Source organism: Electrona antarctica, assembly GCF_951216825.1.
Source record: "Electrona antarctica genome assembly, chromosome: 14".
NCBI lineage: Eukaryota > Metazoa > Chordata > Actinopteri > Myctophiformes > Myctophidae > Electrona > Electrona antarctica.
In genome coordinates, this window is record NC_136795.1 from 13,500,164 (window position 1) to 13,519,049 (window position 18,886).

At 45.7% G+C, this 18,886-nt stretch overlaps 1 protein-coding gene across 1 annotated transcript; it reads left to right on the forward strand.

Annotated features, from left to right (window-relative positions):
* Window positions 1-304: 304 nt before the first annotated feature.
* On the forward strand, window positions 305-3,120 carry LOC306937441 (GTPase IMAP family member 7). Its single transcript, XM_079521196.1, has 3 exons — window positions 305-447; window positions 883-1,040; window positions 1,654-3,120. Exons 1-3 carry the CDS (start codon window positions 423-425, stop codon window positions 2,497-2,499), a joined length of 1,029 nt encoding a protein of 342 aa, XP_079377322.1. The 5' UTR covers window positions 305-422; the 3' UTR covers window positions 2,500-3,120.
* Window positions 3,121-18,886: the final 15,766 nt, after the last annotated feature.

Sequence of the window (18,886 nt, forward strand, 5' to 3'; positions counted from 1 at the left end):
TCGCCTGATCCAAGTCCATAAACTATAAAATAAACATAGCAGCATTGCTGCAGTGCTGCTGCTACATTTCCAACAAGGAAATGTCTTAAGGCATTGATTGATAGCAAGTAGCAAGGACAAGTGTCTTCAGACATTGATATATTTCTAAAGAGGAAATGTGTCTCCACTGCATTTCTTGCAAGGTAGTCAGCCAGGCGGCATTGGATATTTGGAGAACACAGCAGATGGACCTCGCGCTGCAGTGTATAGTAGAGTAGTCGACTGCGTACGGTGCACACGGGCCTTATTCGTGCTTACAGAGTCAGTCAGGCACTAGGAACAGAGCAGCAACATAGGTCAGCCTCAGGAAGTGTGAACGAGGAAGTGTCTAGTAGCCTACTGTACATTCCTGGGCCTGGCCAAACACAAAACGCGAATAAGAAATGGCACGGAATGAACAAGTAAAAGGTAAGCCTTATAATTTACTGCATATATAGCTTATTTATTGCACGCTTACGACAGATTCAAACTAAAGTATGTCCCGTCCCATCCCATCCCATATATCACTCCATGAATGCCGCTCCCTGTGCGCTTTTTTCATAAGATGGGACGGGGATCGGTTGTTGGAACTAGACGCGGCGGCTAAACCGCTTGTCAGCAGCTGCATTGCTGCAGAATATGACGGTGATGGAGAGATGAGATGACTCAACTTATGACTGTCATTATACAACTAGCTTACGACCAAACTAGCTAAACGAAAGTGCGCACTGTCTATAGGCTATCCAACAGATGTTTGTTTATGGCTCTGTTATATAAATCAATTAACACGTAATAAAAGATAATATCCAACGTCTTGTTTATGGACACTCACGCAGTCTCTTCCCACTTCTTAATTGTTACCAGAGCTAAGGTTGGTTCTGCTTGGCCGGACGGGAGCAGGAAAGAGTTCAGCTGGGAGCACCATACTAGGCCTGGAAGTCCTTCAGCCCCAGCATGATGGCAGCGATGCTGCTGCTACCAGGGAGTGCCAGCGCCACAGAGGGGATGTTGCAGGAAGATCGGTAAAATAAATTATGGGGCTTTGGGTTTCATTTTACAGATCACGCCTATATGCTCTTGGGCAGTCCACGTTTAAATAGTATTATAGGTTTAATTGGAGCAAACGGCGAGCAAACTTAATCTTCCAGAAAAGTTTTGATAAGATTCAGATCCCAACGCAAAGTTATTCAAGCGGCTTATTATAATTTGACATCTCGCTCATTTGAATTAAATTCAAATGAGCTTTATTGGCATGAGACAACATACATTTACATTGCCAAAGCAATTGTCAAAGTATAATAAAAACCGTTTAAGAAAATGGGGACAGTAGCTACAGTTGGAGGGGATACAGTACAGCATTGTGTTAAACAGCTGTTCCTGCATGTCACTTTGCATCCTTATGTTATGGCATAAAGCTTTTTGAATCAAATAGCAATCGTTTTGGGACATCTAGCATTTTTTCAAAACTATTGAAATAGTTTACAGATAAGCCTCAGATTTAAAATGCATTTAAAGGTTTGTGCATTTAAAGGTTTGTTTCCTGGGTAAACAAAGAACTTTGCGTTGCTTTGCTTTGCAGTAGGTCTAGACTAGATCTACTCGGTCTACTACTAGACGCTCTCTGTTTCTGTGCAGGTAGTAATTGTTGATACTCCAGACTGGTTTAACTGCCCTCTTGAAGAAGCCAAACACCACATCTCCTCCTTCATTGCCCTATCTACCCCGGCACCCCACGCCTTCCTGTTGTGTGTTCCTGTGAACCGCCCGACCGACGGCGAGGAGACCAAGGCTCTGGACGCATTGGAGAAGCTATTTGGCAGCTGGGCGGTCAGCGACTTCACCGTGGTGCTCTTCACTCACGTAGACCAGCTGGACCAGGACCAGCAGCTGGAGGAATATCTGTCCACACAGCGCCCGGACCTTCTGGAGCTGACGGAGAGATGCGGGGACTGCTACCACGTCCTGAAGACCAGGGCTGGTGAAGAGGAGGAGAGGAGAAAAGCAGTGGAGGAGCTGCTAGAGAAAGTGGAACAGCCGGTAGATCACCTCAGCTGTGCCCTGTATGAGGATGCCGAGGCCAGGGTGAGAGAGAGGCAGGTGGCTCTAGTGAGACAGAGGAGAGGAGGAGAGGGGGCTGACGGTCAGGCGACGTCAATCCAAGAGGAAGACGTTGGCGAAGATGAGATGGAACAAGTACGAGAGGAGGCAGAGAGGAGTGTAGGGGATTTGACTGTGGACGTGGATGTTATTTTTAATTCTTCCGGCCTTATCCCTGTCTCCCCTCCTCCCTCGTACCTCTGGGGCTTGTGGGAGAAGCTGACGGGCTGGATCAAGAGGCTTCCCAAGATGTTAAGACGGGAGGCTCTACTGGGAGCACTGGTTGGTCTGTTTGTGGGTGGGCCTTTTGGCGGGATGCTGGGTGCTACTGTGGGGTCAGTGGCTACCGAGGTGGGAAGACGACACACCCAGAAAAACAAATGAGATGGAAGTGAAGATGTTTCACTGTGTCATTGGGCTGGGCGATTGTAGAAAAACAAATAGTATATGTTTATCATGATAACCAGGCCTTCTTCTGATATCAATACAATATCTGTATGGAAACTCACATGTCAAATGTCGAGTTGATGTTCATCACATTGGACTGCAGGGCAAAGTCAAACTAGAACTGTCATTTTCAAGTATTTTGGAAATGTGACTCAGTGATTGGTTTAAATTAGCAAATTTAGATAAATTGTGTATCTTGATTCACAGTATTAAAAGTAAAACAGTATTATAAATTGATCAATGAATTGCCCACCCCTATATGTCACATGATTGCATCTGATGTAAACTTCCTGCACTTTACATTTCAACTGTATTACACTGCAGGTCAAGGTGTTATCAAGCTATGAGTAATTTACACACCAAGTGCCCTCACAGTATTTATGATATATCTATGAGCACTGATAGTGCCACAAGGTTTTCTATCTGCAATATTGCATTTTGTGTGGACTTTTCTTACGGGGTACTTGTAAGGGATATCCACTGGGTGGCGACATTGACCTGGTAATGGAGAAGGGTATGGTTTGACAAGTTTACCAAAGAAAATAAATGCTTTTCAAATGCTCTTTCAACTGCACTAAAACATTTCTCTGTCCTTTTTTCCCCCATTCACTCAGTTAAGAACTTTGGAACTCACACATTTAACTAATAGCAAATGAGAGAGTTGAGGATATCACTTGCTTAAGTCTAAGAAAGCAAAACATTAATTTTAAAGACACATTCAGCAGTTCTGTCCATGTTTTAATAAGACGTATCAAATGCTAGGGATCGATTGTAGTCTTCCCATTCAATATACAATTCAGGGAGACGCTCCTGTAACTGGTAGGCAGAAGACAAAGAGCCTGTAGAATTCTGCATAGCCGTATAGACTAAAGTCAAACTGCACACTGAGTCCCAGTAATGAGAACTGTCTCTCCCCGTCTCTCTTCTCTTTACACAATGGCAGGTTATGGTTTTGACATTGATGTAATTGATACTCTGCTAAAACCATCAGTCATAACCCATCCTTACATCTTTCTCTTCTCTTCTCTCCCTCCCTCCCTCCCTTTCTCTCTCTCTCTCTCTCTCTCTCTCTCTCTCTCTCTCTCTCTCTCTCGCTAAGTTGCGCTTGCTCACTCTAAGCTGCCTGAGGCTCTGCCTCAGGAACAGCTAGGCGTTTCCGAATGTGGGTGGTCCGCCCGAGGTGGGAGGGAGAGAGAGAATTAGACCAGCTCTCATGTTTCCCAAAAAGAGAGAGAGAGAGAGAGAGAAGGGGGGTGAGAGTGAGCGAGAAAGATGTGTGTGAAGAGAGAAAGAGAGAGCAGAGGGAAAGAGAGTCGAAGGCAAAGACCATGCTTAGGGACTACATCTGTCCTCCAGATGTGGCCTCCACAGTTGTCTGAAACAGGGCAAAAAGAAAGTTTTTAAAGTAAAGGAAAATTGGTGCTAAACAGTTTTTTATTGTTAGGGATTACATATACAGTGAAGTATAGAGTCCAGTGTACTGTACCAGCCTTGGAGTGCATCGACCAGGCTGTCACCTTTCTCCTCCCAATGAAACTGCAATGAAATGACGCACTGCACTCCTTGAAGATAATGTATATAAAAAGAACACCTGTCCAAATATTATTCCGTCTTACTGGATACACATCGGGCAGAAGACAGAGTGTGTAATGATAGAGTCGGTGCAATGGAGAAAGATTAGGGAGGGAGGATTTTGGGGGGAGGAAAATTTATTTCTTCAGGAAGGCAAGACCATGGGACGCAAAAGTATCAAGGCACCCGAAAGAGCTTGCAAATCAAGGCCGACTGCGTTTGTGAGCATCCCACTGCAGTGCAGGGAGATGAGTCCTCGGACAGAGGGAGAGAGAGTGATGCAGACTTGATTTGTGCCTGCATGTGTATGAGCACAGCCACAATCTGAACAAACATCTCAGGGAATCACAAGTGACCCATCATTAACACGCAGGCTGTAACTCCTGGGGCCTCTCCCTCGTAGCAAAAATGTTGTTCTATGGGCCTTGCGGTCCCCCATTGAAGTGGGGGCAGTCCACTGCAAGACGTGGACACCGCAATATTTTTTGTTATCATCGCGCCCTATGGGCTGGAAAAAACAGCAAACCAAAGGAAAATAAACAAGATGACACACTTTTTCCTCAACTGCACAAGGCCTTTTCTCTCTTTGGTTGGCTTGCACGAAAATGCACTCTCAATTCTCATTAAGTGCTCAAATTCTTTTTGTGCAAGAGTGTGATATAGTGAGCATTGGCTTTTAATTGTTTATTTTGAAGGGATATTCCTTACATGTTATTTATCAAAATGACTATTTGAGTAAAAAGGCCTTGTTAAAATAATGTATTTAAATTGAAGTCAGCTAAAATAATCTGGTCATGATAAGTTGAGTTTAAAAAGACAGGGACGCCTCATGGGTGAACTCAGAGAGGAAATAACTATATACCACCATGTGTCATAAAGAATATACAAAAACTGAAATCTGGCCTTGAAAGAACAAAAAAAACGCTACACGAAAGTACTAGACAAGAACGTTTTAGGAAATTCAAACAAATACTTGTAATTTATAGACCGCTATAGAATTTATACACTGCTATTGAATTAGTTTTTGCTGTTGTTTTTAGGGGGTTTGTATAGGTCTTATTTTAACTTATTTTCAACAAACAAACATACAACACACTCACCGGTCATGAAAGCCATTTTCAAGCTAGCAATTTTGGTCATTTTACGTTGCTTTCTTAACAATGTGCAACGGAGAAAGAGCACATACTGCAATCATCCTGTCAGAGTCCAGGGCGATGGTGTTTGCCAGCAGAGTGAGGCCTGAGACAGTGGTGTCCAGTGGCCACTGTCTCCTCCTCTCTCTCTGGGTGTGCGAGCTCTGAGCCCTCTCATCTTTTTCCTATTAGTGCTGTTTTCATGTTCCTCCCTAGCATGAGCGTGTGTGGCTGCGATTGTTTATGAAGCACTCGGAGGAGCTAATGCTCTCCTATCCTCTGTGTGTGTGTGTGTGTGTGTGTGTGTGTGTGTGTGTGTGTGTGTGTGTGTGTGTGTGTGTGTGTGTGTGTGTGTGTGTGTGTGTGTGTGTATGTGACGTGTGTGTGTGTGTGTGTGTGTGTGTGTGTGTGTGTGTGTGTGTGTGTGTGTGTGTGTGTGTGTGTGTGTGTGTGTGTGTGTGTGTGTGTGTGTGTGTGTGTGTGTGAATGAGAGAAAGAAAGAATGTCTGTGTTGGAGAAACTTGTAGAAAACACAGTAAGGCACAATGAAAGTTTGGAACATCAAAACTTTGTAAGAAAAACAAATAGGAAATTCACATGTTCAATGCATAAAATGAAGTAGTTTATTGCTTTAGAAACTGGTCAGCATTTATTGTCATTGCCAACCATAAACCTAATTAGTCTTTTTCAGGATATGTGGGGAAAATTAACAGGCAAGGCATGGCTTTGACAACCAGATTTATTTTTTGTTTACCTTCACCAATCCCTATTCATAACAACATAACATATGTTAGATCAATGAATGGATTATATACACGCGTGTGTGTGTGTGTATGTGTGTGTGTGTGTGTGTGTGTCTGTGTGTGTGTGTGTGTGTGTGTGTGTGTGTGTGTGTGTGTGTGTGTGTGTGTGTGCGCGCGTGTGTGCGTGCGCGCATGTGTGGTTTATAATTAATTGTCTTGTCTGATTTATAATTGTCTTGTCTTAAATGAATTAAAGGACCACCAGTGTTTACTACAGTGCATGCCAATGTCCATTGCCAGCGGCCACATTTTACAGTTTATGTAAACCTCAACAATCTGTCCCTAAAATTTCTTTATTTTTTTAATGTTTTGTCCATATTTAATACATGTTACAGAATGTACCTGAACTCACTGTTCAAGTCAAATTCTAATTTGAAATGCTGCACTTGTAATGAACACTTTCCAGATGTATTACAATTTGTCTCAATGTCTGTATTAGAGTAGTAAGTAATATAGCAAAGTCTTAGAAAGTGTTTTTCCACGCCGTTTCAACACGAATGGTAATGAATGATGTTTAGAAATGTACGCCAAGATCTACTAAATAATGCAATGCATACATGACATGTACAGTATCCAAAATCTGTTGATGACAGGTTCACTCTCTGCTGATGGTGAGAAGTCTAAATTAGCCTGGTATGGTCCTTTAAGTCAATGAGGTGAAGCACTGAGGTTGAAATAACGCAGCACACCGCCTTAATGACAACAAAACGTGTCTCCCCCTCACGAAACAAGGTGTCGGAACAGACAGAAGAAAGGAAGCAACAGGAAAGAAGCCCCCAGACAACATTAATACAAAATCACACACAGCTGTTGAGGTTAGGGGTTCCAGCACGTTCCGGTGGACACGCACGCACGCACGCACGCACGCACGCACGCACGCACGCACGCACGCACGCACGCACGCACGCACGCACGCACGCACGCACACATTACATAGACCGGCCACACATGTGCCAGCAGCTGGCCTGTGTTCGGCGCTGGGAGAGGCACGACCGAATGGGAAGTGTACTGGTGGAACCGACCGGCACGAAAGTCACCTTTCATTCCCTCACACTGGACCGGGCTGACCTGCACCAGATGTGAAGGAAGAAGCTCTCTTTCGGAAAGGGATGGAGGTTGGAGGAGGTGAACGAGCCACCAACAGAGAGACGGGTGAGAGGCTTGAGAGCAGCAGTGCGATATTGAATGTTGTTGTGTGTGTGGTCTGTTTCAGGTTTTGCATGCCCTGCCAACTTCTGCCCAGTTTAAAAGTGAATTCTAAATATGGTCACCACATTTGTGTAATTTATTCTCAACCTTACACAAGTTCTGTCACTTGAATTCCAAAAGCGCATTGGGCCATAACTAATACCCTATGGCAACATCACAGAGTCATATGTCACCAAATGAGTTCCAGTTTGAACGTTTTTAGTGTGCGTGTGTGTGTGCGAACAGCGACTGCCTCGACAATTGTTCACTTGCCAAGGGACAGATAAACAGCGCGAGTGGGAGGGGAAAGGTCATGTACTGTATGTGTGTCTTACAGGCGTGTATATGAGCCTACTGTGGTATTATGTTTCCTGTGTTTTAAAGCAGGACTACAGTATGGGCTAGGGAGGAGGAGGAGGGGTGCGGACGGACAAGAGGCAATTACATCAGGACAGGGAGGCAAAACTGAGCCGTATTTAAAACTAAAAGTCACATTACCTCCGGGGGCCCAAACTTACAGACAGGCTTTGGGAAGACGAGAAGTTTTCATTTTTTTGTCCCCCCTGAAGTTATCTGTGTTGCGGTGAACGTCTGAGTGCACGGCATTAAAGGACTACGAGAGCTTGAGTTCTGTTTGTGTGACAGTTCGTAGGAGTTAGCGGTTTTTCACCACACCTCCTCCAACAGACGGCCTTTGAGGACTCTAGGGGGGCTTCAGTCAGAACAGAAGACAACTCACTACTTGTGGATCTGTGTGGTGTGGGTGTTGGATGGTCTCGCAGCTCGCCATAATTGATGAATAGTGTGGTCCACATTAACTGACATGCGCCGTTGGCTGTAAGTGGGTGCGGTGAGTGGGGCCTTTTGAAGCAGGGGGCCGCGGGCCGTGTTTGAACCGTCGGCAGAGACCCCTGTCTCTGTAACGGACACCGACCTGTGGTTTGATCGCCGTCTCAGCATACAGACCGGCACAAGCACATACAGTATATAGACACACAAACGGATGCATGGCCTTGCATGTGTGCTCACTCACTGTCATACACACCAACAAGCATGTGAATGCACACGCAGACACAAAGATGCACACACCACACAAACATACTTTATCCTCCAGTTGCATTACAGGGCTTTGGGGGAGGTGACTGTATTATTCCTCCTGCAACACTGCCTTAATTCAAGGCAGATCTGACCCCAGTGCGTTGTTCTCCCAGCTCTCCTCTATTGGATCAAGTCATAATCCTGCCTTCACCACATGAATGGGACGCACAAAGAGGAGCGGCACTCGTTCCTGCCACATACGTCAAATGTCACTCAGGTCCATATGCTGTCATGCATGCTTATAGTGGGTATCGCCGTGTCATGTGAGAGCCGAGGGAGGCTTAATGGAGGCCTAGAGAGACCCTGATCTGGAGACAGACAAGCAGGAAGATTGGAGCCATGTCTCTCTTTTCCTCTCGCAGATAAATACACAGTCACACACGCACACAGAGATACACACCAACCTGGAGTTGATCTATGGTTACCCTGTTGTTTTCACAGATCCACAATCCCACACATCTTCCAGCCAAATCAAACCAGAGGAACTGACCCACGACGCCACTTCAGAGCCTGGCCGCACAAAGCGATCTCTAAATAGGGGCGTTTTGAGGAGACACTTTACTGTAAGCTATGACTAAGAGTACTGAAAACGTCTCAAAACAACACTGGCAAGCCTTCTGCTTCCATGGTAGGACGCGCACAGCACGCCATCGCTTTCAGCCTGACACATAATATAACTCTCCCGCCCAGCGGTCCTATCTCGTCATATCGTTTCAAAAGACGCCAAGACCCCGAAACACACAGCACACGCGGCCTTGAGCTAACAAGGGACGTAGGCGAGGTTTCTCGGGGCTTTTCCAGTGATTGCGTGCAACAGACGGTAGATGGCAGGGGCCGAGGCAGTTTGCGGTGGGGGGGTTTGACGTTTGGTGTGTGTCACGGTCCGGCTCCCACGCAGTGGAAACACAGGGGCCCCCGGGGCGGCGGGTGCTACTGAGGCCCCTGATCCTCACTGACGCCCCAGGGATAGACACGCCCTTCAATCTGAGTCTGAAATGAGAGACAGGCCATCGTGCACAGGGATGGGCCTCTGATTTGCTCTGTGGTCCCTTTGAAAGCATGCACTCTGCAGAGGCGAGAGAGAGAGAGGGAGGACAGGAGAGAGGGAGATAGAGAGAGAGAGGGAGAAAGAGAGACGGAGAGAGAGAAGACATCAAGAGGACATGACAGACAGGATGCAGAAGAAATCAGATTAAGATGCGCAGCTGCGATGGCTTTGCTTCGGCCCTGAGAGGGCAGCGGAATCAATATGGAAACGATAAGATGTGTCAAAAACCTCTAGATTCACGTGCAACGGGTTATAGGGATGACTGAATTCTCAACTACTAAAGATAATTAGTATGGGAACATCTTGTTGACTTCATACTCTCATTTAAAAAAATACTAACCAATACCAAACATAAATGACAAAATAAAAGAAATATTAATGTTTTTGTATTTAGCAGCCTGATCTGGTATCAGATGATGAAGGGCATGTCAGAATGCCTATACGTACCATATCCTTGCACAAATGTGTTTCAGTTTGTGCATGGTTTGTGCACACGAGCGTGCTGGCGAGAGAGAAAGGAGAGTGTGAGAGACAAATGGTGAGAGAAACAGACAGATTGTGGTGGCTTTGATGTGCTCTTGGTGATGGTTGCTCGGAATAGATACTAGGTGGAAAAAACCTAGTATCACAGGACAAATGTTTCTCAGAAAACCACTACAGCATATGGAAGAGCGCATGTGTAATCGTGCGTGCGTGCGCGCGCGCGCGTGCCTGTGTGTATTTAGCCTAGGTTACTTTTGGCATAGTTATAAAATAACTGAAATGTTACAAGAAAAACAATACTTTTTTGTATGAATTTTTTGTTATTTTTGGTGAGCGTTGCCGTCCATAATTAAGAATAAATTAGGCTTTAGCATGTGTGCCAATGTGTGTGCTGGTGCATGTCTGCCTGTCCGTGTTTGCGTGTGTGTGTGTCACACTGTAAATGGCTTGCACACACTCGTTCATGTGCAGACTATCGAGGTGTCAATCACTTAGAGTGATGAAGTAGGGAAAGAGCTTTTTCTCCCAAATATCCCGGAGCGGGGCAGACAGCCGACACGCCTTTAAAGGGAAACAAAACAGCCTCCACCACATCTGAATCCGTGTTGTATTCTCTCCTCCTCAGAAGAACAGGAAAAGTAGTACTTGTGTGATCAGAACCCCGCCACCAATATGCTCCCCATATGTCTGAGTTCAGCGTTTGTCTTTCAACTCTGGTCATGTTTTTGTTTTGGAGGAATTTGGCTTTTCTGCACACATCTATTTATCTATTCTTTGCTCTATGTACCCGGCGTATTAAGCGAAGCCCCGTCTTTGCGTGGACGCTGACAGCCCATCACTTAGCAGCGACTCGATGGTTTGCTTTATCGATGGCGCACACAGCAGAATTAGGAAAATAGGCCCTAAAAGGGGCCAAATGCTAAGACTCATGGCTTAGCCCCGCAAATAGATCCCGTCTCAGTGCAGCTCAGATACGAGGCACATCAAGCGACGTTCAATGTTTTTTCAATCTAAATTCCACGATTACTTCACTTCCAGCACCATGCCAAACCCCAGTCACAGCCAACATCTGAACACTCCATCACTCACTGAAATATTACAGACAGCGAGGAACTCACAGGCGGAGAGAGAGAGAGAGAGAGAGAGAGAGGTCTTTTTTTGGAAAAATGAATCTGTGTATTCACACTGCCCGTCCAATAATTAACCGTTGCCATGACTCAACATGGCCTCAGCACGGCAATTATCTGAGCGGCCTGTCATATTTATTTAAGTAGGAAGCTAACACTCCTGAAGTCCAGCCATGTCGTTGTTAGATCGTGTCGGATTGAAACCATGACATATTAAGTCGAGTCCCCCCACCCTCCTCCTCCTCCTCTATTGAGGCAGGGTGGTCCTCATGAGCCCGTCTAGTGTGTGGGACTGTCACAACAACTTGACCCCCAGAACCGACGTTTCTAACATAATTCTGAACAGACACACACACTCAGACACACATGTGCGTGTTGGCATAATATGCACACAGATGGGCACGCATACAACACACATACATGCGTGCAGATGCAGAATGCACGCACGCGCGCACACACATACTCATACACACTCGCTAACCCCTGTCCCATCTGCAGGGGTGAGGGTGCAACGCTCCCCGAAATAACAAAGCCGCCATTGACACTGACCCTAACCTTCCTCCCACGTCCCTCCATTCATCCCTCCATCCCCTCGGCCCTCATCTCCCTCCCACGTTGCCCCGGACCGGCAGCGCTGCTGGCCACGGGGCTCGGAATGCGGTTCAGGTGCAGGACGGTGCTGTTTCCAATTACCAGGGTATAAATTAGCGTGGCTCTCCGCTGTCCTTTCTCCAAACATCGCTGTCTCCTCATCCCTGTCCACCCCTCCACACTTCACTCCGATGCTGACCTCCCCTCTATCGCTTCGCCACATAAATTTCCCCCCCTTTATGGCTCTTGTCGGCAACCCCTGCACTCCCCTAACTCACACTGCAGGCTCTGTTAATGCACAGTGCATTTGGTGTAAAACCTTCCATTGTCAGTCAATGAGAGTATAAATCCAAGGGCATATAGGCTATATATACTGTATATATATATATGTATGACTTTGAGGGGAATATGCCTCCCGGTTTTACCACAAGTCTGGTTGCCGTAACTCAGCTATATCTCACAGAAGACAGGGATGGACGCGCGTGCGGCTGCGTGTCACGACAAGCTGTGCAGCGTGTGACCGTGTGGTTTAAAGTTGATATTCAATTACTCAAAAGTCAAAATCCACGCACGCGGAAATGTAGCCTTATTCCTGGATGTATTACACGGCGTATTTGCGAGCTCTTTTCCACAGGTCAGTCTGTTAAATGGAGTGTTATTTTTCCAGGGCAGAGAGATCAGCCCCCAGTGTAGCCAAGTAGGACCTGAGGTCAGCCTGGCACTGAGAGTTCACATCTGTTCAAATAAATCCTCCGCTGTGCCATCAGCAGTAAAAACACACACACGCACACGCGCGCACACACGCACACATGTGCGCGTGCACACACACACACACACACACACACACACACACACACACACACACACACACACACACACACACACACACACACACACACACGCTCATGCAGATGCACATGCATGCGCACATAATTCAGAATCCACACATGCACACTTATAGACACACACGCACCCATGAATACACATGTGTAATGCAGAATCCATACACATACACACACGTGCACACAGACACACGTGCACACACTCATACGCACGCACGCACGCACGCACGCACGCACGCACACACACACACACACACACACACACACACACACACACACACACACACACACACACACACACACACACACACATTGACACACATGCATTGACACATTTGGCACACAAAAACTGTATTGTTGAGGCAGGGACGTAGCAAACAAAGCGTGTGATAATATTTCATCATAACTTTTTGTGTGGCTTTTCTTTTTCCACAAGCATTCTCGTCGTTGACACCTGTCAGCCGTGTGTGTGTTTTTTCTTCCCGTTTGTCTTTACGAGCGCGGGCTGCTGTTACACAGAGAACACAGCACGCAGGGGGGAAATTTACAGAGCGTGTTCTCCCCCCCCGGGCTGTTCACCGCTCACAGGGATCAAGTACTCCCAAGGTGCCCCCCCTACACACCTACACACACACACACACACACACACACACACACACACACACACACACACACACACACACACACACACACACACACACACACACACACACACACACACACACACACACACACACACTAGTACCCACCAGCGCTGATGCTATGTCTTTTACAGAACCTCAAGACCTCAGCGTGCCCTCTGAGCGTTCTCTTTATGAGCCCCAACTCATCCCTCGACTTGCAGAGAAAACAAGGCTGGAGCAGATTTTTATAGATCTCTGGGGGGAAGGAGAGAGGTTTGGAGTGGTCCTGCTGCTCTCCGGGCATCCGAGAGGAATGAGGAGGAGGAGGGAGAGGAGAGAAGAGGGTATATGGGCGGTGGTGGTGGTGGTGGTGGAGACAGGAGGACTGATGGAGGAGGTCACGCCGTTTCAACACTGTTGTCCGTCATGACAGTGGTTCTCAAAGTTCTAAATGTCAAGGACCCCTAAAGGCCTAAATTAATATGTATTCGGCTGCAGACCCCATCTGAAAAGATTAGCCTACGTGCCGCTAGGAACCCTCATTCAAGATGTGAGTAGGTTAAAAATGTTTACAAAATATCTCTGCTTTCGGGAAGAAACTCCAAATTGTTCATTTTTCAGGAAATGAAAATTATACGTTTTTCAGGAAATTAAGAAAACCTTATATTTTCAAAACAAAGCAATACTGCCCCATCAAAGTTGGTGTTGTGAGTTTATATATATTGTCAATTAACTTGCATGAGTTAGTTGCTTTAGCAGACAGTTTGAGGGTCCAATAGTGTTCAATAGCACTGATTTATGCAAAAGAAAATCAAAAACCTCAAAAATTGAGTTATGAGGACCACTTTGAGAACCACTGTGATGTCTGCAGCAGAGGAATATGCACTGAGGTAGAGAGATGAAGAGAGTGACACAAAGATAGACTGAGAGATGGAGAGCATGCAGACACATGGAGGGCGTAAACTCCCATGCATGCGCGCTCACGTGCGCTCCCTCCTCCACTGTAGTCCCATGCCTCTTAAGATAAACACAGTGGTTCACTTAACAGCTTTCACCTCTCCCCTCCCCTCCATTCATCCTCCACTCCATCCCTCTCTCCTCCTCTCCATTCTCTGCCTCTAAATCTCAGTCCCTGACTCACCCATACATTCATTCTCACTCTCCCTCCCTCCCTCCCTCCCTCCATCCCTCTCTCTCTCTCTCTCTCTCTCTCTCTCTCTCTCTCTCTCTCTCTCTCTCTCTCTGTTTCATTCTCTTTCTATCTCTCCCCTTCCTATATTGCTCCAGATGTTTGGCCCGGCAACAGTGAAGTGAATGAGGGGGGGGGGGGGGGGGGGGGACACGGTTAAGAAGTAGGGGTCTCCAGCGTCGACTGGAATGCTGCCCCCACCATCCATCTCCATCAGCGTAGACGCATTTGTTTGACTTGAGATGTGATTATGTTTTCTCTTCCCCACACCTGCAGCTTCCTCTGAACCCCCCCTCCCCTGCAAAAAAAACCCTTGGATCCCAGACCCAGACCCAGACCCGTGTTCTCTCTCTCCCTGATCAATCACTTCGGCTTGGAAAAATACTGATCCAGCTGCCACCGGCGGCTGATTCCCAGCCACGTTTTAATGTTCTCTGCTGGTGGCTCTGACGAGGGGCCGGGGGACGTGTGTGGGAAAACGAGGGACACATGAGCAACATCCTGAGCAGTAGTTTTGTGTTTAAAGAGCACGCCAACAAACACTCCAGGGCCAGGACGTGTTAGAATCCAGTGAAGTCATGTGATGAAGTAATCATGCTGTATTCCTCTCTTTCCGTTGTTTGTCATCACCATTGGCTGACTGATCATTATTAGGCTGTCGCCTGGGGGCATGAATGATCCCATGCTCTTCATATCAGGGTACGTTTTGATGTTGAGACGTGTGTTCAAGTCCCATTACTCTTCACCTTAATGGCCTGACGTCGTCATGCGATGAAAATACAACATGTTATTTGTGTTGCACAAGACCAGTGTACGACATCATGTGTATAAATTACGGAAAGCGTAAGCCTAGGCTATTTTGGGTAATATCCATGTGCGTGATGTAGGCCTACACTTATACCTGCGTACATGCCCAAAATAGGGATGCCAGGATTAATGTGGTAAAAGTGATCTGAGGATAGATCAAAAAGTGATGTGATGAGAGTGCATATATTAGCGCTCATTGTGTCACTATATTTAGCACATTGGTTGGAGATGCACAAAAAAAAACAAAAACAACTAGAAAAAGTGCCCTTCCGGGCACAGGTCTCCACCAGTGTGTGTGATGTTTGGCAAAATGTGTAGGAGTAATATATAAACGTGTGTGTGTGTGTGTGTGTGTGTGTGTGTGTGTGTGTGTGTGTGTGTGTGTGTGTGTGTGTGTGTGTGTGTGTGTGTGTGAGACGCGGCTTGGCCTGTTGTAGCGCCACCATGAGGCTGATTCGAAAACTGTCAAGTGGCATTTCTTCCTCAGCCTAGTGGGAATATGCATGCACAGTTTCACCGCAATCGGACGCTGCGTTGAGTAGTTGTGGCGATTTGTACAAAACGGGTACAAAGCAGGCTACTCCTGAAAAGTTTAGAAGCCAATCGTAGCCAATGAGGGTGGATTATGATAAATCAAACAAACCCGTCTTGATCACATGACTATGGACTATAAAATCTGAAGGAGTAATATTAGAAAATGTGTTTTACATATGTCGGCCTCCTGGTGGCACTATAAAGAGCAGATGTGAAAAATTCCAGGCAAAGGTTTTTCCTTGGCCTCTAGGGAGTTGGCATACAAAGTTATCCACAGATCCATGCAGTTAGAGGTAAAAACACTTTTCGGCCAGTTATAGCGCCACCATGAGGCTGAGTTGAAAATGTTCATGTGGCATTTCTTCCTCGGCCTAGTGGGAATGTGCGTGCACAATTTCACGGAAATCACATGATGTGTTCATGATTTGCAGCATTTTGTTTGAAACTGAGCACTCCTGCGAACTTTGGAAGCCAATCTTAGCCAATCAGGATGGAGTCTGAGAAATCTGAAAGACCTGTTTCGTTGAATGGCTCTAGAGAGACTGTGTACCAATTTGTGTGATGTTTGGACAAAATCTGTAGGTGTACTGTCCAAAAACTTGTTTTGCACAAAGCGGCCTCCTGGTGGCGCTATAACAGGACACGGACACACACACACACACACACACGGACGGAGTGCAAAACATACTCTCTCCCCATGCCTTCGGCCTGGTGGAGACAATTATGACATAATATAGCATGATGTTTTTTTGTTTTACAGGCGTGGCCTCTAAAACATGGTTTGTCTGTCTGGATTTGTCTATGCTGTATAGTGTATTCATGTATGTATCTATGTATGTACTGTATGTGTATATATTTTTTTTTTAGCAATACACTGTCATACAACTTATTTTATTAACTATAAATGTTCCCCAGGGTAATGTAATTGTAATTTATTTTTCACTGTAGGCCTATGTGGGAATGCAGAGAGTTTGTGGCATTCTGGAGTGAGATCTTACAAATAATTAGAATGCTATAGATGTAAGGATACCATTGGATCCAAAACTCTGCATATTGGGGTTGTACCCATAAGCCTGGCCATACCAAGGAATAAACAAATTGTTATAGACGTTGTTGTTACTCTAAGCGAAGCGCACAATTGCTCTAACATGGAAAAATACTCAGAGACCACGAGTGAGCCAATGGCTCAGGGAAATGAGCAGTTGTAAGGATAGGATAACTTATATTCTGAAGAAAAAATGTGAAATGTATGATGAGGTCTTCACCCAACTCTTTAACACGTTAAGATACGCGTTAAATACACTCCGCAATGATGATAATGCCTCATGAACTGTAGTGATCCTATGCACTCTTTCAGACGCTGATGCATTTGATTTGTTCTGACTTATTTTCATTCTCATTTCTCTGCTTATTATGTACTGACTTCTGTTAAGTGTCTGGTCCTTTTTGTTGTCTCCACCAGGCCGAAGGCATGGGGAGAGAGTATGTTTTGCACTCCGTCCGTCCGTCCGTGTGTCCGTGTGTGTGTGTGTCCGTCCGTCTGTCTGTCCGTCCGTCCTTCCGTCCGTCCTTCCGTCTGTGAACAGCTAATCTCCGGCACCGTTAACCTGGTCGATGCCAAATTTTGCACACACACTCCCTGGATGCCAACGACCTCTGCCCCAAAATGTCCAGAACGGCCTGTTATAGGAGGCCGCTTTGTGTTTTTGGACAGTACACCTACAGATTTTGTCCAAACATCACGCAAAATGGTACACAGTCTCTCTAGAGCCATTCAACGAAACACATCATGTGATTTCCGTGAAATTGTGCACGCACATTCCCACTAGGCCGACGAAGAAATGCCACATGAATATTTTCAACTCAGCCTCATGGTGGCACTATAACTGGCCGAAAAGTGTTTTTACCTCTAACTGCACGGATCTGTGGATAACTTTGTATGCCAACTCCCTAGAGGCCAAGGGAAAACCTTTGCCTGGAATTTTTCACATCTGCTCTTTATAGCGCCACCAGGAGGCCGACATATGTAAAACACATTTTCTAATATTACTCCAATATATAATAATATTTTATCCAAATTTCACGCAAATCGGTACACATGCTCTCCATAGTCATGTGATCAAGATGGGTTTGTTTGATTTCTCATAATCCACCCTCATTGTATGGCTTCTAAACTTTTCAGGAGTAGCCCGCTTTGTACCCGTTTTGTACAAATCGCCACAACTACTCAACGCAGCGTCCGATTGTGGTGAAACTGTGCATGCATATTCCCACTAGGCTTTGGAAGAAATGCCACTTGACAGTTTTCAAATCAGCCTCATGGTGGCGCTACAACAGGCCAAGCCACATCACACACACACACACACACACACACACACACACACACACACACACACACACACACACACACACACACACACACACACACACACACACACACACACACACACACACACACACACACACACGTTTATATTGCTCCTAAACATTTTGCCAAACATCACACACACACTCCTATCCTCCTGGTGGAGACCTGTGCCCAGAACGGCACTTTTTCTAGTTTTTCATGATTTTCGAAGATTAAAAAAATCATGAAAATCATGAAACAACAGTGACACTTGGTGGTCAACAAATTGTATTTCCGTGCTCAGATGGACGGACAGACCCAGCCAGCCAGCCAGGGACACATATTGCTGTCTATAGGAGTGACTAGCACCACTCAAAAACGACATACATCATCATGGTTTTCGTCACAACATAGACTACTATAGTATGTTGTCTTTCATGATTTTCGACGATTAAAAAAAAGATGAAAATCACGATAAAACGACATACATTCATGGTTTTCGACAACATATTATAGTGATTATTTGACGTGCCAAAATCTGCCATTGACCCCAATTACACCTTTTAAAGGACTAGATACACTGTGACACATTTCAACGATTCATTTTCAGGCAAACATGTCCACTGTAACATTTTAAAGTTTGAATGGGGTTTCTAGTGTAAGTATGTTACGTAGGACTAGTAGTGCCAAAGTTGGTGCTATTGCCATTGACTATGCATTGGGCTTAGTCTTGGGCTGAAGGATTTAGAACAGCAGTTGTAATAGACATTAGTTAGTAGCAGTATTGCGCGCTCTGCTTGCGCACAGGTAGGTACTTGTGTGCAAGGCGCAAGTTGGCATCTCGAGTGTGCATTTCTAGTTTCAGTTTGTAATTAAAATAATCAGGCATGACATTCGTGTGATAAGCAATACTATAGTATTTTTTCCAATGTTTATATG